Source organism: Bos taurus, chromosome 15 (assembly GCF_002263795.3).
Source record: "Bos taurus isolate L1 Dominette 01449 registration number 42190680 breed Hereford chromosome 15, ARS-UCD2.0, whole genome shotgun sequence".
NCBI classification, from domain to species: domain Eukaryota; kingdom Metazoa; phylum Chordata; class Mammalia; order Artiodactyla; family Bovidae; genus Bos; species Bos taurus.
In genome coordinates this window covers 14,489,152-14,516,505 of record NC_037342.1, presented here as the reverse complement: position 1 = coordinate 14,516,505, position 27,354 = coordinate 14,489,152, and the positions used below count along the sequence as shown (strand labels likewise).

The window sequence follows — 27,354 nt, the reverse complement described above, 5'->3', positions numbered from 1 at the left end:
TATTTGTTTTACATAATGGGACTCCTCATAAGATTTTACTTGATAAAAGAAAATTAGTTCTATAGTTAAAAACTGTGAAGTCACGAATCAATCCCAGTAGTCTGTTGTCATCTGACTCATCAAAAGATGTGCCTGAAAACTGAAAAGGCACAGTTAGTCTTCATGTTCTCTTTTAAAAGTTTTAATTGATTACGTAAACATTTGCCTCATCATGTTATATGTCTACTATGTGCCAGAGAATATGTAAAGGGCTTTGTATATTAACACTTTATCTTATTTAAATGTAACAATGCTATAAATTCTTTGAGATACAGATGAGGAAACTGAGACTCAGGGATAGTAATAAATATACTCCCAAGATATCTAGTTAATAAATGGCAGAGTTGGCTTTGAAACCAGATTTAATTCCAAAAATAATGGGCTCTTCTGCCATACATGTATGCCTATGAAATGACTACAAATGGTTTTATAATGTAGGAATTGCTTTTGTGATGAAGGTGAGGGGAGAAAGGAAGAATGAAAATAAGGAATTAAAATTATACTGTAACATGATTATAGCCCTTACAGATAATGCTAGAAGAATATCTGTGCAACAGAAACATGAATGTCCCAGCAGTGGAATTGTGGGTGGTCTGTTTTCCTTATCTCTACTCTTTTTTTTGGTATTGTCCCTGATTTTTTCAATAAAGGTGTATTGTTTAAGGTGAGCCATTATTCAGCAGAATTGATAGTGGTGGTAGTGGTGGTAGTATTTTTTATTATAAAAAAATAACACACTAAAATTGAACTGAAGAGTATAATAAACTGCCATACACCGATTTCTCATTTCTGGTAATTACCAACTGCAGTCAATCTTGCTTCATTTATATTGCCATCCATCTCCCTCCCTCTGTTGTTCTGAATCAAATACCAAACATGTCATTTCACTGTATTTTAGTAGGTGTCTTAAACATAGCTGCAATAAAGCCTAACAAGTAAACATAGTTCCTTACTGTTATTAAATAACCAGTGGGTATTCAAATTTCCAATTGTGTCATAAATGTTAGAAACTTTTTTTTAAATTTTTGTGTCTTTGATTTAAGATCTAAAGATCAGGTCCACCCATTGTGATTGGTTGATGCCTTCTTAGTACCTCTCACCTTGTATGTTTCCCCTTCAACTTCCCTCCATCAGTTTTTTTCTCTTTAAAAGTTACTGAAGAAATAATTGTGCCAGCACCATCCCTTTGTGTCATTCAACAATATACATTGTTCTCTTTCCTGTGAATTGGTAGATGCTCGATCAGATTTAAGTTTGATTCTTTTTGGCAAAATAACGCTATGGGCAGTAGTATGCGCCTCCCTCAGAGATGCAAAGAAAGCATCTCTGTGTATTTTAAGCAGCTCATCAATAGCACGACCAACGTTTATTATCTTCATTAATTCTTTGGAAGGTGCAAAATGATATTGCAATTCCATCATTCCTTTTTCACTCATTAAGTGGAACTTGTTTTTTGGTTTTGTTTTGTTTTTTTTTTAAGGAAAAAGTGTCCCTCATTTAGTTTGCATACCCAGAGGTATGGGAGTTTGTATGGGAACTGTAGGAAATACTGAATTACTTTGTTTATTTACAACTTTTCAAAATGATGAGCTAGCTTGCTAGCATCTTCCAATGGTGAGCAATTGGTGCTTTGGTTATGGTATGGTGTGTTTGTCTCTTCATTTAGTCTCATTTGGATTCTTGTATGTATGGAAACATACTCAGTGTTTCCACCCACTACAGGTATTATTTTCTATATCGATGTTCAAATTGTGCTATCTTCTGCCTGGCTCGTGAGTCTTTTGAGAGTCCGCTAAATTGTCCTTGATAGTTTCCTTGCTATCTGACCTGACAAGATTTATAGGCTCATCTTACACTTTTCCTATTGAATACATCTATTTCTTCTTAAAGTAACTTGAGTTTATGCTGATAATTCTAATTAAAAACAAGATTATATTAAACTTCCATTTATATTTCCTTTTTCTTTAGCCAAGAATCCTAGTCCTAAACAATGAAAGGAATAATGGAATTAGAAAATCATAAAATTATTCTCTTGCCTTATTCCACAATGTTTTAATCCCACACAATAATCTCAGAATGCTGACACTGTCACCAACAATAGGATTGTCAAGAGACTAAGATGATTTTGGAGTTCTTTTTTACTTTAGGACACGCCCACTAGGGAGGTACAAATTACTGCATTTATAGCAATTATTATAGTTATCTGCTGGCAGCAACTGGCTATATATTTGGGTACATTTGTTTCATTTATGTTTTTATTGTTTTATAACTCTGTAAAAATACTTAAATGACTCCAAAGTCAAATGAACAAAACATGGTATAGTCAAAGAATTCCAGCTTCCGACTGTATTGTCCCTTCCAGCCTATTCCTACACCTGTCCCTTATTGATAACCATTTTTTAAAAGTTATGGTTAAACCTTTGGTTTTAAAAATGTATAAGCAGATATTTGTATGTGTACAAGAGTGTGTGTGTGTGCATGTGTAGAGCCCTATCCTTCTTAAATAGTAACCTGCTTTTAACATACTTTAGTTTGCTTCTTTCAATTAACAATTGAGAGAAATTGCTTCTAGAGAAATAGCTATTTTTATAGCTATATCATATATATATGTATATACATAATGTATATAGTATGTTCATTACATGGACATACAATAGTTTTTAATCAATCTCTTGAACATATATATATGATTATATATTATATATTCAAAAACATATATGTGTGTGTTTGAGAGAGATTTTTAGAAATTGAATTGCCAAGTCAAAGCACAATTGCATATGTAATTTTGCTAGTTATTGAAATATACTTCCATAGTGACTGTTTTGCAATGACAAATAGGAATGTAGGAGAGTCTTTCCCCAAAACTTTTTCAACAAATATTTTGTCAGATTTGGAATATTGCAAACCTATTCCCAGATGGCAAAATGGCAAAGAAACTGCCTGCCAATGCAGGAGATGCAAGAGATGCAGGAGACACAAGAGATGCAGGTTTGATCCCTGGGTGGAGAAGATCCCTTGGAGAAGGAAATGGCAACCTACTCCAGTATTCTTGCCTGGAGAGTCCCATGGACAACGGAGCCTGGCGGGCTACAGTCCATGAGGTCACTAAGATCAGATACGACTGAGGGACTGAACACACACACACAGACAAACCTATAGGTAAGAAATGGTGACTCCATCAACTTCTGACCAGCTATCAAACCCGGGCCCCCTGCATTGAGAGCATGGAGTCTTAGCCATTGGCCACCAAGGAAGTCTCTCCATGTACTTTTTTCATTTTTCTAAGTGAGGTTGAGTATCTTTTCACAAGGTTAAGAACCGTATGCATGTATCCTATGACTGTCTGTTCATTTCTCTGGCCTCGTTTTGATAGGGTTGTGGGTCTCGTCTCTATTTTGGAAACAAGTCAATCATTTTGGTCAAAATCGTTTTCAACCCTCTAATCATATAACTTTTCATACTATGTGTTTCTTGAAAAGTGGTGAGTAGCACTACATATTCCAAATACAACCCTATTACATTAAACATGAGAGAAGAAACACTGGGCTTGAGTCATCTACCATTTCCTTGTCAATTAAAAAAACAAAGTCTGTGCCTTATATGTCAAGTCATTGCTGAGAATGGAGATTTTCTCTGCCCGTAAGCTTGTTGCATCCAATTGACTTTCTTCCCTATCCTCAAGGTAACTCTGATATGACTATACACATTTCTCCCTAAAACTGATTTTAACTATGTTGCAAACTGGCTAGTTACAAATCACTTAAACCAAGCGACCTCAAATGCTTTTTAGAAAATGTCAGGACATTAATAAAAGTCAATACTTAAGTCATTTGCCCTTGCCTGCTCCGTTTCTTTGGCTATATAATAAAGCAGTTGGAAAAAAATGATTCTGGTCTCACATCTCTTCCTTCTATGGAGACTCTACCCAAACTGCTTTTAAAATGCATCTCCAAAACCTTTTCCAAATTTATTCTCCAATTCTCAACATGGCTTCCACTCAATGTCCCTTAAACCTTCTCAAGCTTTTTTTAATTGCTCATTAAGGTGTGGGCTCTGCATCAGAGGAATCAGGCCCACCTGAGTCTGAAATGTCTGTCTGGGGCCCCATCCCAGAGGTATGGACTCAAGAATTGGGCTGAGCCCCACCACCCCATCCCTGACTGACACATGCTCAGGCTCGAGAAAACAATGATATAGACTAACCTTGCCCACAGTTATGGGAATGCTCATGCTAAAAGCTGTTAGCCTCTATTGCCTTAATACTGAAGTTAAGTTCTAGGTATTTTTTCATGTATATTATCTCCCCAGCTAGGCTATAAATTATGGAGAAGGGAATGGTTACCCACTTCAGTATTCTTGACTGGAGAATCAGACAGAGGAGCCTGGTGGGCTACAGCCCATAGGGTCACAGAGTTGGACACGACTGAGCAACACACACACACAGGCTATAAATTAAGAAGTCATAATCTTCGTCTTATTCTATCATAACTCTTATTCTATCATAACTCTCATTCTATCATCTAGCATGGTTCTAGTCACGTTCCAGCACTTGCAAAGGCTTAATTACATATAGCTTGATGCATCTATTGTTGCTTTGAAATAGCACAATAAAAATTTACAACATTTTTTCAGAAAAGTATTTCACAAAAGCAGTCTTAACAGGTAGGAAAATTACATTTGGCCTGCATCAATGCTCTCAAATCTATTGTTTTAGAGCCTTGTACTGGGAAAACTGGAAGCTTATGGCAGCCTCAATAATGTTGCCTCGAGTAGTCCAAGTCCTAATCCCTAGAACATATAAACAACTATGTTCCTTACATGATAAAAGGGAGTATGTGGATGTAGTTACAGACTTGAGACAGGGAGACTGTGTTGATCATCCACGAGCTCCCGACAACGTCCTCATCCTTGTAAGGTCCTAATAAGCAGGAAGGAGACACTATGACCAAGAGATCTATGACCACAGAGGCAGAGACTTGAAGATGCTGTAGTTTGAGTGTGAAGATGGAGCAAGTGGCAAAGAACCACAGAATATAAGAAATGCATTTCAGAAGCTGGAAGAGGCAAGGAGATAGTTACTCCCCTGCAGCCTCATGAAGGAAGCAGCCCTGCCCACACCTTGACTTCACCCCCATCAGACTGATTTGGGGCTTCTGGCCTCCAGAACTGTAAAAGAACTGATTTGTGCTGTTTTAAGCCACTAAATCTATGGAAAGATGTTACTGCAGCAACAATAAACCAATACAAAATTTTTGGTGAGTTTTTATTGTGAAATATTGGATTTAGAAAAAAGTACAAAATGTCAACGGTCAGATGTGTACAGGTACAGTATTTCAATAGTCTATACATGTGAACAGCTTAACAGGTTCACTGCAGAATGCATATTTAAACCAATACAATCTAAAAAGGACTGCAATATTCACAGGCTATTAATACATAAATAACTGGAGCCAAAATGACCCTCACTGGTAAATGCTAATCAATTGCTGAAAGCAGCCTAAAAAAGCACAATATACGGCACACCATAGTATCTCCTTACAGGTCCACATTGAGAGGATATTAGGTCATTAGGTCAATACACTACAGATCCAGGACTGGGACTCATTACTAATTTATACAATTGCAAAATAATTAAGTTATAAAACCAGGTCATGGAATAAAGAGAGGAATTTAATTAGGACTAAATACTGTGAAGCCCCTAAAATGTTTTAGCCTCCCAATTTACAAAGCTTAATTATTTAGATTGATTTCAATTTTTAATCACTTACCTACAAAAAAGGGGAAGGGGCACCTTTCTTTTGTAGCAGCTCCAACAAGGTGTAAGAACTATTACACAGTTTATTTTAAAACCACAATGACCACCGTGGATTGACAAATGGCTATGAATCCAGAATACAAACAGTATAAATTTTAAAGAAAGGTAATGACTGTATTATGAATTTAGCAAATCCTGAAAACATTAAAATCTGTGTTAGGAAGGCATTAGCTATCATTGTTGAGAGTACTAAATTTAGGAAAATTATTGCATGAGGTCTCATAAAAACAAACTGGTTTAATTTTTCCAAGTCTGACTGATTCAATATTTTACTATCACTTGAAAATTACCCTAGATTATATGTATTCAAACTGGATAAAAAATTATTTGAAATCAGTTTAAAATGAAACTTTAGGAACAATCTACTGAAACATGAATTATGTTAAAAACAATTAATACAATCATCCTGTGTTCTGAGGAAAGAGGATAGGACATTCTTAGAAACCAATCTTCAAAACTGATAAATTTAATAACAATTTACTAAAAACAAATTTATCCTTGCCCATAAATTCCTAAGAGGAGACTTTCTACTCTGTACAGTATACCTGGCAATGTTTGATATTTTAAAAATGAACTGAAAAGTCTGAATTGGCATTTACTAAGAAGGAGATCAATTCTATTACAGGCTGAAAACCACTGGATCAGAATGCAATTAGTCAATAATTTCTCCTAACCTATCCCACCCTACCTTTAACCTTTTATAGACAATTTTAAAGACTCTGATATAATTTTCTTATAAATAGTGCCTGAATCTTACAGTAGATTCCAATTTATTCAAAGATAATCACAGAATGATATAAAAGATATTTAATTTTTCCAGATTTGCTTTAAACTTACAATTTAAGTATGGTATACATAAATATTAACTTAGATAACCACATATTATAGAGAAAGCAGATATATGGACCATTGAAGAAAATTTTTTTTTAATTTTAATAAAAGAAAAATAAAACATGTAACTCACAAAATATGAACATGAAGCCATATGACATAAAAAATAAAATTATTCTACCCATACTGATTTAAAATTAAATCTTTTGGGAACTATTTTAACATAATTCAATGAATTCAATGACCAACAGTTTCCCATACCACACAGAAACAAACCACGAAATCATCTCAAGTCTAATGCATTGTCAGTTCTTAATGCAACCGCAAACATTTTACTAGCAACTTTTCCTTCTGAAATAGGCTTCTGTACATATGCATTTATATACAAACATTTATTAAACATGATTTTAAAACAAACCGTATGTACAAAAGATCAGCATTCCTATAAATAAAAACATTAGGTGGCAAAAAGGCACTTGTAAGTAAAAATCTACAGTAGTTTTTACAAAACAAACACATTTTACCTTGGATACTGTACAATAAACATTAATTCCTATACCAATAATGAAAATACTAGTTTACTAACTAATGTTAACAATGTAACTTTTAAAAACATATTTACATATACTCTATACTCATTTAATAAAAGCACCATGATTCTCTCCTATTTCATGTTGATGAAAAGTATAAACACAATTACCAAAAAACCAGTGTTCACAATTTTTCTTGTTCAAAAGTTTTTGTATTTCTGAATTGAAAACTGTTTATATGAAATTAGCATAGTGTAAAACAAAAAACAAACAAAAAGCCCTGCTGTTCTGACTTCTGAAAACCATCCTACTCTATTATTGCATGTTGCATTTTATAAAGGGCACTAGTCATGCACTCCTTTACAACAATACTATTGCTGGCAAAAAAGTTCCTGGATATCAAATAATTAAAAAGTTACTTCAAACCAGTTGAAGTTTCATTTGAATGTTTTACAACTTAAAAAATGCTGTATATCAATTACAAAAGTGAATAGGAAACACGCCAATTCATTTGGTGTGCAAAAATATTTTTTCACTACACAGAATTTAAGGGCTTCACAGAATTTTTTTCAAATTTTACATTTTCAGCAGAAACACTTAAGGAATAAGCACTTTCTCAAGGGGATGTTAATATGCTTCCACTTTTGTCAAACTTTTTACCCTTTGACAACGCTGCAACCTGTTTGAGTAGCTCTCTGTTTTTGGCCTGTGGGAGACAAAAACATTTACCATTAAAAATATTTCAAATATTAAGTCATGCTGAAGAATACACACTATCAGAATGAAAGAGGTATTTAGGCTCATCTCTTTGATATGTAAAAGGAAAACTTTAGATTGGTTTGTCAGCCCCCTTTGTAAATGTCCATATTAATGCGATTGTTGTCCAGATTCAACTGGTTACAAAAAAAGCAACTTAAAGTGAATCCATTTAAAACAGGGTCAAGTTTTTAAATACGGGGAAAATATTTCAGCTTTATTGTAAAAACATGAAGCAAAAGCTATGAATATAAGTATTATTTTATAATGAATAAGATCAAATAATTCAAGTGATAATTTGAGAGGACCATTTCCAGAACTATAAAGACCTTCATTCTGATGTGTATACCTTATAAAACACGCATAAAAGATCCTTTTTGCAAAAATGTACAGACTTTATTGCTTTGCCAAACAGACTACTCTGTTAACAAGACTTAAATAATTTTTTTTGAAGCACCAATCAGAACCACACCTTTCTGGTCTTTTGTTGTTCCTTTAATTGGCATACAGTTAATCTGGTATTGGCTCGGATATAATTTGAGTAGTTATACATCATCACTGTGGCTTATGTTTGAAAATCATTTTCCTTTACAGGTCTTAAGATCTTTTTATTATCTAGACTTTTTTAACCTCAGTGCTTTATCTTCTAATTTTAGCCTTTGTATGGCAAGGTAACACTGCCTAACCTGTCTCAGGCTTTGTACTTAGCACCTCACCCTTCTCCAATCAAATTCTCCCTAATTAATACCCATGACGACCCCCAAAATGCAAATAACCTAGCTATCTTATATTTGCAAGTCAAATCAATTTTTTACGTTCTACTGCATGATTAACAGCATTTCTCTATTCCATGATTATTAAATAATTAAGGTTATAATTAGGACTTTCAGTTTCAAATTCAATTTCAGAGAACCATAAAGAATCTAAAAGGATTTTTATTTTCCCTTTAGAACTAGTTTGAGAAACTCAGAGGACAAATCAATGAGAATGCCTGGCAGTTAGTGAAAGTCAAATACACCCACTCATTATTTAACACTCAGTTGACCATCCTAGTAAATACGGTAGTCATAAATTGTTTTCTTTTCATTGTTAGCTACATATATTACTTAATTTATAATAGACTCACTGGCTAAAACAAGGAATCTTAAGAAACAAATTTTAAAATACAAACTAATGAAGGGCATAAAAAAAGGAAATGTTTGCAAAGTTGCTCCAAAGAGATCTCTGTCAGATCTGTAAGCTACATTATGTAGAAGTGTTTACAATGACATAGCAAATCATTAAAAAGTTAACTTTTAAACTACCTTTTCTCATTCATGATTAAAAAATAAACAAAATATCAATGAGTTTATAATTGTCATATTCTAAGTATGAAATACAAGAACTCAAATGTTAGATATTACAAGGGTGGGGGAGAAGAGGGAGAGGATGAGATAAATGGAAAGCAGCATGGAGGCACATACACTGCTGCTACTGCTAAGTCACTTCAGTCATGTCTGACCCTGTGCGACCCCAGAGACGGCAGCCCACCAGGCTCCCCTGTCCCTGGGATTCTCCAGGCAAGAACACTGGAGTGGGTTGCCATTTCCTTCTCCAATGCATGAAAGTGAAAAGTGAAAGGGAAGTCCCTCAGTAGTGTCCGACTCCTAGTGACCCCATAGACTGCAGCCTACCAGGCTCCTCCATCCGTGGGATTTGCCAGGCAAGAGTACTGGAGTGGGTTGCCATTGCCTTCGCCCAGCACATACACTAACATATGTGAACAGACAGCCAATGGGGATTTGCTGTATGACTCGGGGAACTCACACTGGGGCCCTGTGATAACCTAGAGGGGTGGGGATGGCGGCAGGTGGAAGGGAGATTCAAGAGGGAGGGGACATATGTACACCTATGGTTAATTTATGTTGATGACAGACATCAAACCAATATTGTAAAGCAATCATCAATTAAAAATAAATAAATATTAAAAAAAACATTAGGTATTGAAAATTTTTCCTTTTAATTCTTTATCAGCGAATTTTCAATCTGCATGTATTATTTAGTATCCTAATCACATCATTAAATCTGCTGATAAATTATGTAAGAAAAAAGCCTTTAAGAAAAATCAACGGTCAGTTGCTAAAAGGAGACAAGTCTAAATCTTATTCTGATACAATTAAAATACACTTTATAATAATATTTAGTTACATGCATTAAAAGTTTTATCCTCGTATTTATTACTTCTTTATTACACACCATGCAAAAATCAATTATTTAAGAACTCCTAAGCAAGTTGAAAATGTTTAGAAATGCTGGCCTAAAGGAAAGAATATGTGTTAATCACAGATGCTTCTCCGATTCCTGGTTTTGCCATTTATCTGCTATGTAATTGAAATTTATTTTCTCATATGTAAAACAGTACTCACACCATCTATCTCAACAAGGGTTGAAAGAACTAATCAAATATACAAAACACTTAACCTAACACAGTGGCTGGTATACAGCAGGCACTCAAATGTTATTTCCCTTTTCCTTTTTATCACCTTATCCCCTAAATGAAGGTGTATTTTTTATTGGATATTCCTGGTATTTCAGATAATCTGGTTACTGTTTGGTTGGTTGGGTTTTGTTAAGGGTTTTTTTTTGGGGGGGGACAGTTTTTTTGTGTTGCTCAATGATTATTTTTCAGGTTTGGTAATTTCAAATGTTTTGAGAGCTATTAGAACAAGGTAAATTTTCTGCTTCAGTGTTCAGTTTCTTACCACAAAAAGATAAGAACAACAGTTCACTATATTTACTCAGGTAGAGAACCTTACTAGTACATGGCTGCTAAGGGGAATGGGGTTAAAAGAGGATACTTAACTGTGACAGAAGGTCACCAATAATAACACAAATAGGGAAGTGGTCTAACAGCAAGAATGAAACACAAAACCTGAGTAACCTGAGGTGGGAGACAGTGCAGAACAGAAGAAAGTATAGTTAAATCTGAGTTAGAAGATGTAGGTTTCTATGCCACTTCTGACTACGTTTCCACAATTTCATGTGTAAAATGAGGACATCACATAACTCAAAGTTACACTAAGGTGCAAATAAGACAGCCTATGTAAAATTATGTTGAAAATGTACACTTTCATCTTATTATTAGTTATTATTCTATGAAATTTCAGCTATCAACCAAGAAGAGGTGGGCTACGGATACTAAACAGACTAAAATGTCAAAGAGAAGTCCCCTGTGCTTACAACTACAAAATCAAACAACGAACTGCTCTTCTGAACAGTGAGATGTACTAAGGTTTATCAAATTTAAGTACTCCTCACAGGTTTTTTGCTGTATCATTCTGAATTTATTCATGTTTTGGCTACATCAAACTGGAGATCACCATGCAGAAGATTTTATTTCCAGTTATCAGTCAGCCCTAACAACTGAATGAGTAACACAAAATGAAACTACTATTTGCTGGTGGATGAGAAACGATAATGTACAAGAAGCCTAGTATATAAAAAGGGCAAATCTCTCAGAAAAGAGGGCTGATGGGTATTTCCATAAATCACCACTCATTCGGCAAACTAACTGAACATCTACTATGTGTCAGGTTCTACGGAAGTTTCTCTTCACAATTCTTTGACAGTAAGATCAGCATTAGGACTAGCCAACCTCTACCTTGAATTTCAGCAAGTTCCTAATCCACTTTACAATCTTACTCAATGTAAGCTATGTTAAAAGAATGAAGAACACAAAACCAAAAGATAGGAACAGCAAATATCCCTTGGTGTTACAATGTTTAAAAGAAAAAAAAAAAAAAAGGTAGGGCAGTATTAATTCCTTCCTTCCCAAGCTGCACTCTCCCAACGGATGGCCCGAAGTCTGTGTGCTGCCATCTTCTATGCTTTTAAGACAACAAATGTCAGAATGTATAAATTAATAGAACATGTAATTAACTTAGTGCATCTGATTTTTAAATTCATGAGACCAGGGTGAAAAAAGGCTTGAAGAAGGGGATAACCTGTGTCTATGTTGGATGTGCTCCATCTCTGTGTGCCAGACCTCAGACACCACCCTCTTTGTCACTGTGGTGACTCCTGGCATCACCATTCAGTTGTTCTACATACAGAAACCCTACCGAGTACACCCTGCAGTACTCGGAGGCTGGCCTGTACAGGATCCCTCCTGTGGATACTGAGAGCCCTATTTGCTGCTGCTGCTGAGTTGTTTCAGTCGTGTCCAAGTCATGCAACCCCATCAACTGTAGCCCGCCAGGCTCCTCTATCCATGGGGATTCTCCAGGCAGGAATACTGGAGCGGATTACCATTCCCTGCTCTAGGGGATCTTCCCAACCCAGTGATCAAACCCAGGTCTCCCACTTTGCAGGCAGATTCTTTACCATCTGAGCCACCAAGAAAGCCCAGAGCTCTGCTTGGCACTTTGGAAATCGTAGTCCAAAGGTTAAGGTGCACTCTTGGGCCTTGCATCTCTGCATGCAGCATGAATTTCCTTCACTTGAGGTCCCTAAAAATTGGTGTGTACCTCTACTTCTCCTCCATATCTGGGAGGAAACAGAAGAATAGCTACACAGTGTACTAAACTTAATTTTCACCTTAGTTTCACGAATCTGAAAACTCCATCTAAATTTCAGGCAAAAGTTTTCAGATTTAATCTACTGAATCCCCTCTATCAAGTGATTTCAAGCAACAACTTTTAATGGGAGCAGGATTAAAAACTATTATAAACTCAAAATCAAAGCTGAAAGTGCTCTGGATATGCATAAAGTAGGGATACCAATATGATTCTAAGAGAAAGAATACTATTAACCACATTTAGCCATCCTTGCCTAACAGTTTACATAAATTATCTCATTTACCTGGAGTTGTTCCACTGTTTCTTTGTGAGCTTTTTCCATACTGTTCATCTTTGTTCTCAAGTTTGACTCTTGGTACTGAAAATCTGCCTTAAGTTCAGTTAACTGAAAGGTTAAAAAATATATAGATAAATATTCATATATATGCATATATACAACCTGATAAACAAACACCCACCATTTTAAATATTTTTCACAGTGAACTCACAATTCATTATAAAATGGAGAATGTTAACAGATTCCTGCATTTTGTAACTTATCTAGAATTTCTGTTTTGTGAAATGAATTCTAATTTACTAGTTTAACACTAATATTACGATAATATTGAAACATCAGTAAAATTTTGAGAAGTTGCTGTTTTTGTTTCTTTTTAAGGTAGTTTCACTGGACACAGAATTTGGCAACTGGTATGCCAACAGGAAAGTTTAGTGGTTAATGCTTTGGAAAATGCTTCGGTTAAAACATACTTCACATATAAAAACAAAGTAAACAATACAACTGGTTTCAGGTTAAAACAATCTTTCAATGATAGAAGAAAAAAGGTTCACACTGGACAAGTATGAAAATCAGAGAAACAGTTTTATCAACTGAAAGCTATATTGCTTTTTCCTTTAAACTTTATGTCCAGAACTCCATATCTGATACCACCTAAGATCTGAGGTAAAGATGGAGAACAAAACACAGAAATACAACTAACATGGAATGAGAAAGGAAAGAGGGTTACTTTAAAATTTGCGCTTAGACAACTTAAAAAAGTTAAGGGATTTGAGAAAGACAGCTAACTATATGACAATTTTTCTTCATAAATATAGATGGCCTAAAGATATAAAATCTCATGACTTCACACTAAAAAATAAGTTGGTATTATATAATTTCAATAAAAGAACCAGGCAGAAGAAAGATTCTGGTCATTTTTATTGATTGATTGCTTTTTATTATTTTTTAAAATTGGAATATAGTTGCTTCTCACTGCTCTGTCAGTTTCTGCTGTACAACAAAGTAAATCAGCCTTACATATACGTATATCCCCTCTTTTTTGGATTTCCTTCCCATTTAGGGCACCACAAAGCACCAAGTAGACATCCCTGTGCCTTGTGCTACAGGTTCTCGTTAGATATCTACTTTATACACAGCAGTACAGTATAGTAATGTCAATCCCACTCCTACCTTTCCCCTTGGTATCCATGTTTGTTCTTTATGTCTGCATACCTACTTCTGCTTTACAAATAAGATCATCTTTACCACTTTTGTAGATTCTACATGCTTCTGGTTATTTTTAAATGGTTTTCATTATGTAAGTTTTAAAGGTTTGCAGGTTCTTTTCTGTAATTACCCAGTAATCACTAAACAAAGAAGTACACCAAAAAGAGAAAAAGGAAGTCACAGTATCTTATATTCTGATTTTCTGAATAAAAGCTCTTGCTTTTGTCAAATTCAAAGAATAACTGAATTCTGCTTTCTATATTACAGAGGAATTCTTGTGCTAAAACACCAGTTTACTACAGATAAACTATGATATTCTCATCTCTATGTTCTAAGTTGCCTCCATATTATTAAAGTTCTGAAAAATAAGAACATGTCTTTTTTTTTATTATTATTCTATCTTTTTATCCTTCTGATCTAGTATGTGGCTGGCTGCAGAAGTCACTGAATGAAGTGAACTAAATTCAAGAAAATAACATGACTGTCTTACACTTACATTGTAAGAAAAAGGTGTAAATATGTAGCTATTTTTAGGCTTACAATTATTTTGCTCAAAATACTGCGAATTTCCATGCCCATCAGTGTTTAAGAAAAAAGGAACACTAACAAAAACAGAAAACTGTTACCTAAGTGCAGGAACAGTCTAGTCATGCTAGAAAAAGAAAACAAAATCTAAGGAAGCCAAAATTCCACAATTCATTACTACTTGGTTTTGGAATCATTGCTATTTTATAGTAAACTTACCATTTTACTCAACTTTTATCTAGGTTAGTACAGATAGACCTGTCTTTGTGTAACAGAAATTTCTCTGAAATTTTGAGTGTAAAACAAATTTTCATAAAAACTAACCGAAAATATTATGTTACTAAGCAAAAAGAACCATAAAAAATAAGACACTCATAATTTTGCTACTTTTATGTCAATTCTAAATTTCAAAAATTGAATTTGCTTAAAAGGTAAGGTACAAATGTATTAAAATAAATTTAAATCTGTTAACCGTCAAGGTCAGGGAAAATGTAAAAGTTACATTTTTTAACATGAATGTCAGAAGTATAAGCCAACTTAGATTCAAGCATTACCGTGGATACTCAGAGACAGCTATATTCATAATTATGTCTTGTTTGTAATTTTAAGAAGAGTATTTTTAATGTTTTCCTATTGCAATAATGTTTGAAGTAGGTCAAACTAGATAGTCCAGGACCATAAAACAAGTACAGAAGTAGGTTCTACCCTCAAAGATGACCAGACCCCAGTAATAGCAGCTATGAGCACTTATACACGGACTTTACATTTTCATTTCATTACAATCATCCCATGAGATGGTGTTAATACTCTCATTTTTAAAATGAGAAAATTGAGGCCCAAAGAGGTACAATTCAGCTAAAGTGCACAAAGAAAGTATTACAACTTTTTACTAAACAGACTGTGTATTTGATTATTCCTCTTGATCTAACTTATATAAAAGTTCCAATAAGAGGATTTACTTTCCACCTTATATATAGCTAATCACTATCACATAGGAAATTCCCATAGCATTAATTTTCACCTGTTATTTGATCCTGATTGAAATAGACAATTGGTATATAAAAGACTGCATTCAATTCAATTACTTTATCAAAAGATTGACACAATATTCATTTATATCTTGTTTTCAAATTAAGACATTAGACCTAACTTTAGATTTCTGGCTTAGTGAAACTAATATCCAGAAATTAATAGAATTTTATAGCCCTCAACTAATTCTGAGAACTAAAATTCTGAAATACTGTTTTTATGTATCATCATTAGATGGCTTAGGTTCCAACTTGCACTTCTGTGTCTTGTAAGAATCATGCACAACACACATTAAGAAGTTATTAAACAAAGTCTAGTAAAATTTGCATTTATCAAGCAATAGTCAAGATGTAAATCTTACCAGGCTTCAGTGAACCATGTACTTACCTTTTTATCTTTTTCTAAAATGGTCTGGTCTCTCTGCTGTAAGAGACGTTTAAGTGACATCACTTCTTCTTTCAGTTGACTTATAAGGACAAAATTGTCTGTTCCCCCACTATCTGCTGACTGATTTATAGAGCTACTAAAAAGAAAAAAGTAAAATACAGTTAAATGAAGTAGAAAGAAAATTAGCAGGTGTTCAAATTGCATAAATTAGACAATTCCACAAACATCCTTAAGGCTAATGCAAAAAAATATGTACCTGACAGAAATGGATGCAACTGGCAAATTACCTTACTAATGGCACACATTACATACACCTGCAGAAATATAATTCAGTATTAGCTTTTAGGGGGTCAATACTTCTAGTGTAAAGCAATAGGCAGCCAATTTGTACAGTAACATCAGCAAACTTTTGGCTAATGAACTAAAACAAAGTCACTCTCATAATACTTTAAATCTAAAAACATTTTCCAAGCAGGTCAATCTCAAATATCACAATTAGTTTTGTGTTTCACTGAAGAATAATTAAGATACAGAGAATTCAGAAAATTTTTTTCAAAACCCAAATTTATGCCCCAAATAGAATAACATAGTTCAGTGCCACTTTCTTATTACTAAAATTAAGTTACAAATTTTAACTGATTTTGTTTACTCTTCAAGGTGACTCAAAGAAGTCAATGTAGAAGATACATGTTTCTATTCTTTTACCTAGTAATAACTGGCAACCAGCCATGATTGTTCAACTAAGTTGAATTTTCACAGCACTAAAGGAATTAATTTTTACCTATCTCCATTAGATGGCTTAGATTCCAATTTGGGCTTTTTCTTTGGAGTTTCATTCTGAATTGCTGCAGAGGATTTATGGCTGAAACCAAACATTAATAAAAATAATTAGAGTAAAAAGGGAAGAGGCACCAAAGGAAAATATAGTTTTCTTCCCCTAAAACATTACTGAATATCAATTTTTTTAAAGCCTAAGTAACAAAGGTAAAGAAATGTCACATTTTAAAAAATACATGTCAAAGTATTTCAGGAAATATATTAACATATTTACCTCTGTTTCCACAGTCCCTGTTCTTGTTCTGGACTCAGATTGCTGATTCTGAAAAATACACAAATGACATCTAATAACAACATTTATTTAAAACATCAACATTTTAACAGCATTCTTCCCAATGGAATCAAATGATACATGTTTACACTCTTTTGTTCAATGAATGGCATATTCAACTAAGTTTTCAGACTAAGCTAATATATTGAATAAATCACATTTTAATAAAATAAATTCTAATCAAATGACTACTGGCCATCTTGTTAAGAAAAATACAATGATAGGGATTGGATTTTCTTTTTAATTAGTATTTTTATAATTCAATTTAATATCACATTAAGGGTTAGGGTATATGAGCATGAAAACGAACGTAATAGGGTTCTATAATGATAAAGTTGGAAAATCGTCTTACTTAGGCTACCCTTACTATTTTAGACAGAAGATATTTTATCTTAAAGTTAAGGCCTTCCTAATAATCCTACATGGAGATGAACCAGAGTAACTCAGGTAGCTCAGAATAGTGTGTCAGGCTAAACCAGGAAATATCTGAATTTCTTTCTTTCTTTTCTACTTTTCCTAAGAATCCTCTCCTCCAAAGTCTCCAGTCTTTCATTAGGCTGTACTCTAGAGCAGTCAAGCTGCAAATATGGGGAAATCTCATAGAAACAAGTGATTTTACTTTTCCTTATAACTACTGCTGCCGTTTAGTCACTAAGTCATGTCTGACTTTGGCGACTCCATGGACTAACCTGCCACGTTCCTCTGTCCATGGGATTTCTCAGGCAAGAATACTGGAATGTGTTGCCATTTCCTTCTCCAGGGGATCTTCCTAACTCAGGGATCGAACTTGTGGTCTCCTGCTTGGCAGGCAGGTGGATTCTTTACCACTTAGCCACCTGGTAAGCTCCTTATAATTACTACTACAGTACTACTTCTTTTGCATTATGCCACAATGCTAATAACCACTTAATAATTCACTATGAAATGTCCATACCTTTCTCCCGTATTTTCCCACTAGCCAATCCTTCACTAACCTCTAGTTTATTCATTCAACATGTGCAGAGCATCTCCTATGTATGTATCAGAAACCACGTAAAATGCTGCCTCTTGAACAATGTGGGGCTTTGGGGGCAGTGATCCTCCAAGCAGTTGAAAATCTTTGCACAGTCAGTCCTCCATTTAGGAGGTTCTGCATCTAGACTCAATCAACCACAGATCATGAACTACAGTAAATACTGAGTAAAACAAAACAAAGTCTGAGTATATAAGTGGACCTATGCAGTTTAAATTTGTTGTTCAAGGGTCCACTTGAACCTTATACAATATAAGAGGTGTTAGATGACCTGGGCTGTGCGACCTTTTGCAACTTACTGAAAATCCCTGAGCCTCAATTACCTCATCTGCAAAATGGATATAATGCATAGCTTATAGGGAATATGAGGATTAAATGAGTTATGTATGTAAAATATTTAGTACAGTGCTATATACACAATAGAAATATGTACATGTGTTTATGTGTGTGTATAAAATTTATTGCTGTTGTAGATGTACAAGTTTTTTAACCATGTTCTTAAGAATCAGCTATAAATAAATAAGCCGGGGAAACAACAGCTGAAATTCTATCAACCTGAGCTATTCTCTACTTGTGGTGGGAAACAGTAACACTACTGAGGAATTCAGTTGCCATTTTCTCTTACAAATTTCATTAAGAGCACTGGCAAGTCATATGCATTGGCAAAGTTCAGACCTTGAAATGAGAAAAACCACAATAGTGACTTAATAGAAACACTTGGAATCTCAGCTTTCTGAGGTGGACTTTTCTTGTATCCATATTAACCTGAGTTTCTTCCTTCCTCCAACACCCATCAATTTATATCACAATATGTAAACTGTCTGTAATCATCCTCATCCACTGAATTTCAGATATGACTCCACCAACTGGTTGCCTACTCATCACATACAAAATAGTATTTACACTTCTTAAATAATCAAAAGGAAAATTAAAAAATCAATCCATTCTCTTTCCCTTTACTTTTGAAACCTGTCATTCTTTCAAAAGATTAAGTTACTGTGACAATGTTAGATCTTAATAAACACAATGTGCGTGTGTCCTTTCACCTCATGCCAGAACAAATTTATCCGTAAAGCACAAGGAAAAGAGGTATGTCAGCTGAGTCTGAGAAGTAGGTCTGCCAGTCACCATCATGGTAGTTATTTTTTCATATTTTTCCCTAAAGCAAGAAGTGAAAATAAGGAAGATTTATGTTCCTTTGCTCCTTACTGTAATTCTCCGATACAGAGATCAGAACATTTCTTCAAAGTAGCCAGGTTAGAAAGCACTATGTAATCTACCACCATTACATTCAGAAAGCACTACAGCACAGCGACAAATGAAAAATGGCTAGAGAAGCAAACAGTATCAGTGCCTCAATGAACCCCTATAATCTGATACGTGTGCTTGTCTAAAGTTCAGAGTCAAACGCTGTTTACTAGACAGACCTATAAAATACTCCAAATGTATCATCCGTGTTCCTAAATGTGGCAGACATCAGTTTTCTGTACATGAAACTATGTTTTGACTACCTAGAACTTGAAAATCATTCAGAGAAATTTGAGAAAATATAATAAATTCTCCTGAAACTCAGTGTGTATCATGTCCCTTTTTTCTCCATTTTAATTTTTGTATTTACATTTTAATAGTCTTGATTTTCCATGAAGACTAAAGCCACATTTAAAAAAAAAACCTTTACACAAATTAAGGATTACTATATCACTACTATTTAACTTTTCTTCCTAAGGCAATTTAAAAATCAAGTAGCTGATATTTGAATACAGTTCCTGTTTTTAAAAATAGCAAAGTACCACTACTCAGAAAGATTTTTGTCTCACATTTTGGGAATCTTCAATGTTTAGAATGCTTCTATCACAGTCACAAATGATAGTGTTACAATCTGTTCTCCAAAAATACAAAATACATTTCCTAGTCACTGGTTAAAATTTTAACTAAAACAAGTTAATAGGAACTGCTGCTGCTGCTAAGTCGCTTCAGTCATGTCCAACTCTGTGCGACCCCATAGACGGCAGCCCACCAGGCTCCCCTGTCCCTGGGATTCTCCAGGCAAGAACACTGGAGTGGGCTGCCATTTCCTTCTCCAATGCATGAAAGTGAAAAGTGAAAGTGAAGTCGCTCAGTCGTATCTGACTCTTCGCAACCCCATGGACTGTAGCCTACCAGGCTCCTCCATCCATGGGATTTTCCAGGCAAGAGTGCTGGGAGTGGGTTGCCATGTCCTTCTCCAAATAGTAACTGAGGCAAATGTAATTTTTACAAGTAAAATCCTAAAGATTCTTTGAATATTGAGGTTTTTGATAACATGAATCAATGAAGTATTAACTGTGTACTTGTATTTTGACTTCATTACATGATAACTTTATACTGTAATTCCCGAAATGTCCGATCTTCACATTTATGGTAAACAACTTAACACACTCACTATGTGTAATCCTGTACACTGAATAAAGTGAGGAAATTGCCCTAGACACTCAAGAAGCTTACCACATACTAAACTAGTACACAGCTAGCATTTACAAAAAGTTAAAACACCAAAAGCAGGTATTAAAATGCCACAGAGGACTTTGGAAAACACGCTTTCAAAGTACTTACTTATGATGACTACTGCTGTGACGATGGTGGTGATGGTGGTGGTGGTGGTGGTGTTTTGCATGATGCTGATCTTTCTCAGTAAGAGATGAAGATGATGAATTTGAATGTGAAGATCCAAGGCTCTTCCTCTGTTCTTTTGTCTTCTGTAAAACTCTCTTGTATGATAAAGTACAAAGCCAGCATAATAACTTCCCATCAACCTTTTAAAAGAGAATACTTTTATTAGATTAAATGTACCCGTAACTGGCTATAAGTGAAACCAGGTGAAGATAAGCTGTTCAACTTCTGACTCTCTCTCTTGTACACACAGATTTTTGCAAAATGGAAGTAAAATTAGACTGTTTGAATCTTGGGAAAACACTTGTTTAGAGGCTCACAAAAGGGCAAAGGATGATATACGGACATCCATTTGTTTGATGAATTTGAATTTATAGAGAGAAATTTGTTTTCTTATTACTGGAAAATAAACATAAATTGATGACAGATATATTTCAAAGAAACCTTATCTAAGCACTAACCTGAATTCTTAAATCACTGTTATTACTAAAAAGACAAAGTATCTATCATGACAGCAAAACTGTTAATTTACAGAAAAAAGGAGAGATTGAATGACACACAACCAATTTTCATTTGCAAATTCACCACCTAACAAGCTAAAAACTATGTCACCCCTAAATCAACTTGTAGCACTTTTGTGATCATTCACCCACATGCATCTCTCTTTAGTCACTAAGTCGTGTCCAACTCTCACGACCCCATGGACTGTATAGCCTGCCAGGCTCCTCTGTCCATGGGACTCTCCAGGCTAGAATATTGGAGTGGAAACCCACATGCACAGAGCAGCACAAAATTTGTGTAGCTGGACTACAAATGTTCCCAGATGAGGCTGAACAAGGTAAAGTTCTGCTGCATTTTTTCAGCTCTCACATTATAAACAAGTATCCTTTTCACAGTCTACTTAGTGTTTTTTATTGTTTTATTTTTATTGGATTTATTTTTTATTGTTTTTTACTGTTTTTTATTGGTGATTTCACTGTTAACATTGTCCCCAAGTATAACGCTAGAGTAATGTAGTGTTCCTAAGCACAAGGTGGCTGTGTACCTTACGTGGAAAACTGTTGTTCAGTTGCTAAGTTGTGTCCGACACTTTTGTGACCCATGAACTGTAGCTCACCAGGCTCCTCTGTCTATGGGATTTCCTAGGCAAGAATACTGGAGTGCATTGCAATTTCCTCCTCCAGGGGATCTTCCCAACCCTGGGATCGAACCCATGTCTCCTGCATTGGTATGCAGATTCTTTATCACTAAGCCACTCCGGAAGCCCTTAAGTGGAAAACACCTGTGTTAGGTAAGATTCAATCAGGCAGTTATAGTGCTGTTTGCTCCAAGTTCAATGTAATCAATCAACAATATATATTAAGTAAGGTGTCTTTAAACAGAGACATATACAAAACAGGATTAGATATTGATTGACTCTACCAGATTGTGACCAGAGGCAGGTACCTAATCCCGTACTACCCTAGGAGCCACAGTTCAGTATTCACTAACTCAGTGTTCGCAGTACTTTTATAGAACAAAACTATGACAAACAATGGAAGTCCACTGTATGCCTATCAATGGGGAGAAAAGGAGATTTCTTTCCAAAATTATTAAGACTAAAATGATAAAAATTAGGTTTTTATCTTCTATTTGTTCACACAAGAGTGCTGAAGGGACACGTTTTCCAACTAGGATACATATATTGTTGTGGAGGGACCTAGGAGAGCCCCTCAAAGTTGACACTCATCCTCCAAATCAGTTGATACTGACAGACATCAGGAAGCCTGTGTGAATGAATGCTCAGCAGAGGAATGTCACACACATACACATACTTTCACTACAGGTAGAGGAAAAAAAAAATGATATAAAATATGAGCCTCAAATCAAAAGGCACATGACTAACTTAGAAATATATATATGCTGAAGCGCCATCAGGTATTTTTTCACACTAGCAACATCAAGTAACCAGCAAAAGGTTAAGTAGCTGAAAGGATTTAAAAGCAGTCAGCAATTTTTCCACACAAAATGTTGGAGCCAAACAGTACAGAACAGTCATCACAGAATATTTTTTAAAGTATGTGTGCTGTGCTTAGTCACTCAGTTATGTTCAACTCTTTGCGACCCCACGGACTGTAGACCGCCAGGCTCCTCTGTCCATGGGGATTCTCCAGAACACTGGAGTGAGTTGACATGCTCTCCTCCAGGGAATCTTCCCAACCAGTGATGGAACCCAGGTCTCCCACATTGCAGGTGGATTCTCTATTGTCTGAGCCACCAGGGAAGCCCAAGACTACTGGAGTGGGTAGCCTATCCCTTCTCCAGGGGATCTTCCCGACCCAGGAAGCAAACCGGGGTCTCCTGTAATGCAGGTGGATTCTTTACCAGCTGAGCTACCAGGTAAGCCCCCTTTTTAAAACAGAGTAACCTTGACTGATCAAGATGAATCTACATATGACGCCAAGGAGAAAATGTACTGTTTGTGAACTATCATCTAACCACCTGCTTTCAGGGACTCAAAGAATATATCAAGCTTCAGTAATGTATTAATCGTAAAAACTTCCAACTTGTTTGTGATGTATTTAATTTCCAGAAGATGTCATAACATAAATAAAACATACCTTTCTTCTTCCTTCCTCCTTCCGATCAAAAGCACATTGTTGTTTGCACTGCTCACAAGTCTGAGGTGGTCCATATTTTTTTTCTGAATTTGTGCAACGCTGACACTTTGTACCAATAAATGCCGCAATTATGTTACAGTACTGACAGGGCTTAGGCTGAAAAAAACAGATATGTATTTTCTTTAATTGAGACATTTAAAAATACTAAAATTTTGGTGCATAACCTAATCTGAGTGCACAGGACACATTTCAGGAGTTAATTAAGGAAATGTCATAATGGGCGAAAAAATTTGTTAATTATGTTGCTCTATTGTAGTCAAAGACATTTGATTCATTTACTAACACTTATTTCTAGACTCATGAAACTTTTTACTCTATTAAACAGATAAATAACACCATGAGAAATGTATTTATGATTTGCACAGTATGTTATATAATACAAAAGCTACATGTAAAAAAGTTCCAATCAAAGGCACACACTTATAGAAAAGTTTCATATATCCATATTTGAGGGAAAGAATTTCTACTAACTTAATGTCCTGTTAGTTTAATTACTTTGTCATTTATTCAGCATACATTTAGCAGTTTTCATCATATATAAGTACAGATGATGCAATGAACAGATGAGTTTTCAACTAAAAAATTTGGCACAAGCAAATTCAACTAAAACATACCTTCATTTTCTTTGACATTCAAGACAACCCAGATTTTAGAAAGCCTTAAGGCCAGCAATTTTACTAATCATGACTGTAACATACCAATAATGAGTGCAATATACATAAAAGAAAAGAATTATACTAGGATAACTTCTTGACTTTTGAGACTAAATGCCTAAACACTGTGCCATATACAAAAACTGTCAGAGATTCTGAGGAAGGTGGAAAATATAATTATGCAAATTATGAATATGTAAGTTCTCTAAAATCAGGAGTCTGTTGTATTTGAGTCTTTAAAGAATAAGATCATAAACATCACATTGAAATTCAATATATATAAACATGCACATAATATGACTGTTTTAAAATGCTGTCTTCCCAGTTGACCCTCCATAGAAAGTTTCTTTCCTGAAATATTTTGCTACTTTGAAACATTTAAAAACACAGCGATATATTTTTTTTAAAAGGTGAACCTTTGTGAAAACATTAACAGATCAATGCCAATAAGATAAAAATATAAGATATACTTACAGTGCCAAATTGCTTCACATTTTGAGCACACTTCTTACAAATTGTATTAGTTTTGCTGAAAAGGAAATTGTATATAGATGATGAAACTTAAGCAGCACAATGTTGAACTAAAGCAAGTAGTCAAAGTGTACTATCAGTAAAAGTGTACTATTTGCTTTAGTAGTACTTAAAACTTATTCTAACACAGAGAATTTTTCAAAAATACCAACATAAGATCTTTTCAGGGCTGTGTATTATCTAAGTTTACTCCTCTTAATTAAGATAAATGTTTTTACATGTTTTTATTGCATATTTTAAATGGAAACAAAACTAAAATTTTATTGTTTCCTATTTACACATTTACAATGGCAATCTTCACACTTGCCATTATGTATGCACAGAATCAGTGCCTACATAACCTTTCATTGTTCGCTCTTCACTATTATGATACTCATACCTACTTGTGAAGACATTCTTCTTCTTCATTATTCTTTTTATAAGCTCTTCTATGGGTACTGAGGCTCTAACAGGAATCACTCCATTAAAAGATATGTGTTTTTCTTCCACTGGTGACAAGTTACTAGACTTTGCTGTAGACCTTTCCTCAAGTCCATGTCAGCACTAACATTCTACCTTTTTAAGTTTTTTTGATGTGGGCCATTTTTAAAGTCCTTACTCGGACTTTAAACAAACAAACATTATTTGTTAAAGTACTGTTTCTGTTTTTGTGTTTTGTTTTTTGATGGCCTGAGAGCATGTTGGATCTTAGCTCCTTCACCAGGGATGGAACCTGCACCCCCCTGCATTGGAAGGCACTTAACCACCGAACTACAAAAGATGATCCTGTCATTTTTTTTCCCCCACATCTTAACAATAACAATTGATATTTGCACTTTTCATTAGCAAGGCTGTATATTTTCCTTGCAATATTTTTTATTTCCTCAGGTATAAACTATAGCTGTAAAATACTCATTAATTTTTGGTGAACATTCTCTCTCCTACTATGCAGAAACATGTAGTAAGTGCTTACAACTAAAATTTTGAGAAACTAAAGCATTTTATTTAAAAAAGCTTTAATATATATATGGGGTTACAAGCCTCAAGTATTCCTTACAGACAATACTTTGCCTTTAACAATCAAAAACTGTTCAATATACAAACCTCTCTTGTTGAAATTCTGATCTGCAGTAAGTACATTTTACAATTGGATGTGCAATCCGACATTCCTGTAATAAGACAATATACTAGTCAGTATCTATCTCGAAGTCCCAAATTTCACTTTTCTGGTGGAGAATTATTACTCAACCTAGTCAAATGCCTGAAATGTCAATAAAATCTGTCCCCCAACGAAGACAATTGAGTGATTTTATCAAGTAAGTGGCCAATTACAGCATAATTCCTTAGGGAAGGCTTAGGTGTCTTTGTCTTTATTAGATGTGGGGGGTACTCAACAGATGAAAATTACAGAACGCTGTCAGGGCCGACCCCAAGGACTGGTTAAATGTGAAACTACTTGTTATTTTGCACCGTCGCTCACAGACAGCATCCCGGCTTTAATGGGATGGGAGGAGCTCCAAATCTTAGAGCATTCTGTTCCCAAGCCAGACGCTTCGCTTTCCCGGACAGGGAAGGAGGATGCCATCAGCTCTGCGGCTTCGGGTTCCTAGCAAGAAAGTGCAAACACCGTCCTCTGCCTCCCGGTGGAAGGAGAGGACAGACCAGACAGAAAACCGAGAGGAAAACGTCTCCACCCCGGGGTCTCTGCGGCATAGACAGGTGGCTGCCTCACGCAGCCCCACCCCGAGACCCCCTCAACGTTGCTGGGGCCCGGACCCTTCTCGGGCCGCCTGGAAGAGGGCACGGCTCTGTCCTCCTCTCAGGGGCTTTCCCAGCGGATGCCCAGGTCCTCGGAGAACCGGGTCTCTGGGTGAGGAGGCGAGAACTCCAAACCCCCAAAACGCCAGCGAGGAGACACAGGGGGAGGAGTGGGGGGGGCTGCAGTGCCACACGGGCACCCAGCTCCCTCGGGCCACGGCCGAGGAAACCCCGCCCGCCCGCCACCCAGCGCCCACGGACCTTGCAGAGCTGCTGGCCCTGGGAGAGCTCCTCGAAGGGATAGCGCTGGGTGCACTTGGTGCAGGCGTACAGGGCCGAGGCCGCCATCCTGCTCCTCAGCCTCCTCCTCTACCGCCGCCCGCTCCGAGGCGGGGCCCCACGGGGAACTCGGGCGCCGCCGCCGCCGCCGCCGCCGCCCGGGCCGCGCGGGCTCCTCCTCCTCCTCCCCCGCCCTCGGCCTCGGCCTCGCGCCCACCAGACCCTCGCCGCCAGAGCCCGAGGCCCCGCGGCCACAGCCGTCTCCCTCCGCCTCCACTTCCGCCCCAGCCCACCCAGTGACGCCGTCCCAGCCGCTCCCGCTTAGGCCCCGAGAGCGGCGGAGGGAGACGAAGCGGGGAGTTTCGCTGCGGTTTAGCTGCGCGGCGGCAGATCCGCTTCCTCCTCGGCCTCCCCTTCCCCACCCCTGATTGGCTGAGGCGGCGACTGCGTCACTCGGCCGCCCCGCCTAGCTTCTGACCCCCGCTACGCCGGGCGCGCCCACAAAAGGAGGACGTCGCTGGCCAATAACAGCCAGACGGCCTCAGCGCGCGAAAGCAGCTTTAAACTTGCCCCGCCCCGAGGCCCCGGTCGCGGCTATTTCCAGCAGCCAGTCCCAGGTTTGCGTGGGAGCTCCCAATCTAATTGGGCAGTTGTTTGTGGAGGTTTACTCTCTGCCCCGACTCTTTTTTTTTTTTTTTCTCCCCTTGACTTCCATTGGACCAAATCTCTAGGCTCCTCCTTATCGTATTTGTTATTGGCCGAAAGGGAAGTACC

At 36.4% G+C, this 27,354-nt stretch overlaps 1 protein-coding gene across 4 annotated transcripts; it reads right to left on the bottom strand.

The window, feature by feature from the left end:
* Nucleotides 1-26,867, bottom strand: FAM76B (family with sequence similarity 76 member B). Of its 4 annotated transcripts, none has more exons than XM_059874737.1 (10): nt 26,563-26,867; nt 25,648-25,712; nt 24,508-24,562; nt 23,321-23,476; nt 20,664-20,863; nt 17,003-17,050; nt 16,733-16,813; nt 15,952-16,084; nt 12,811-12,912; nt 1-139 (listed from the first exon to the last, which is right to left on the bottom strand). In XM_059874737.1, the coding sequence occupies exons 1-10, from the start codon at nt 26,647-26,649 to the stop codon at nt 26-28; spliced, it is 1,041 nt and encodes a 346-aa protein (XP_059730720.1). In that variant the 5' UTR covers nt 26,650-26,867; the 3' UTR covers nt 1-25. The 4 variants fall into 4 exon arrangements, with proteins under 4 accessions (XP_059730720.1, XP_059730719.1, XP_010810610.1 ...); XM_059874736.1 differs by having other exon boundaries at nt 2-139; nt 15,952-16,087; nt 26,563-26,866; XM_010812308.4 differs by lacking the exon at nt 1-139 and adding an exon at nt 5,286-7,921 and having other exon boundaries at nt 26,563-26,862.
* Between the last annotated feature and the right edge of the window lie 487 nt (nt 26,868-27,354).

Coding starts and splice junctions, on each gene's coding strand:
- FAM76B (XM_059874736.1), bottom strand. CDS start 26,649: ATGGCGGCCTCGGCCCTGTACGCCTGCACCAAGTGCACCCAGCGCTAT. Junction 16,088..16,732: donor AAGCCATCTAATGGAGATAG/GTAAAAATTAAT, acceptor TTTTCTTTTTAG/TAGCTCTATAAATCAGTCAG. Junction 140..12,810: donor AAACAGTGGAACAACTCCAG/GTAAATGAGATA, acceptor GTGCCTTTTCAG/TTTTCAGGCACATCTTTTGA.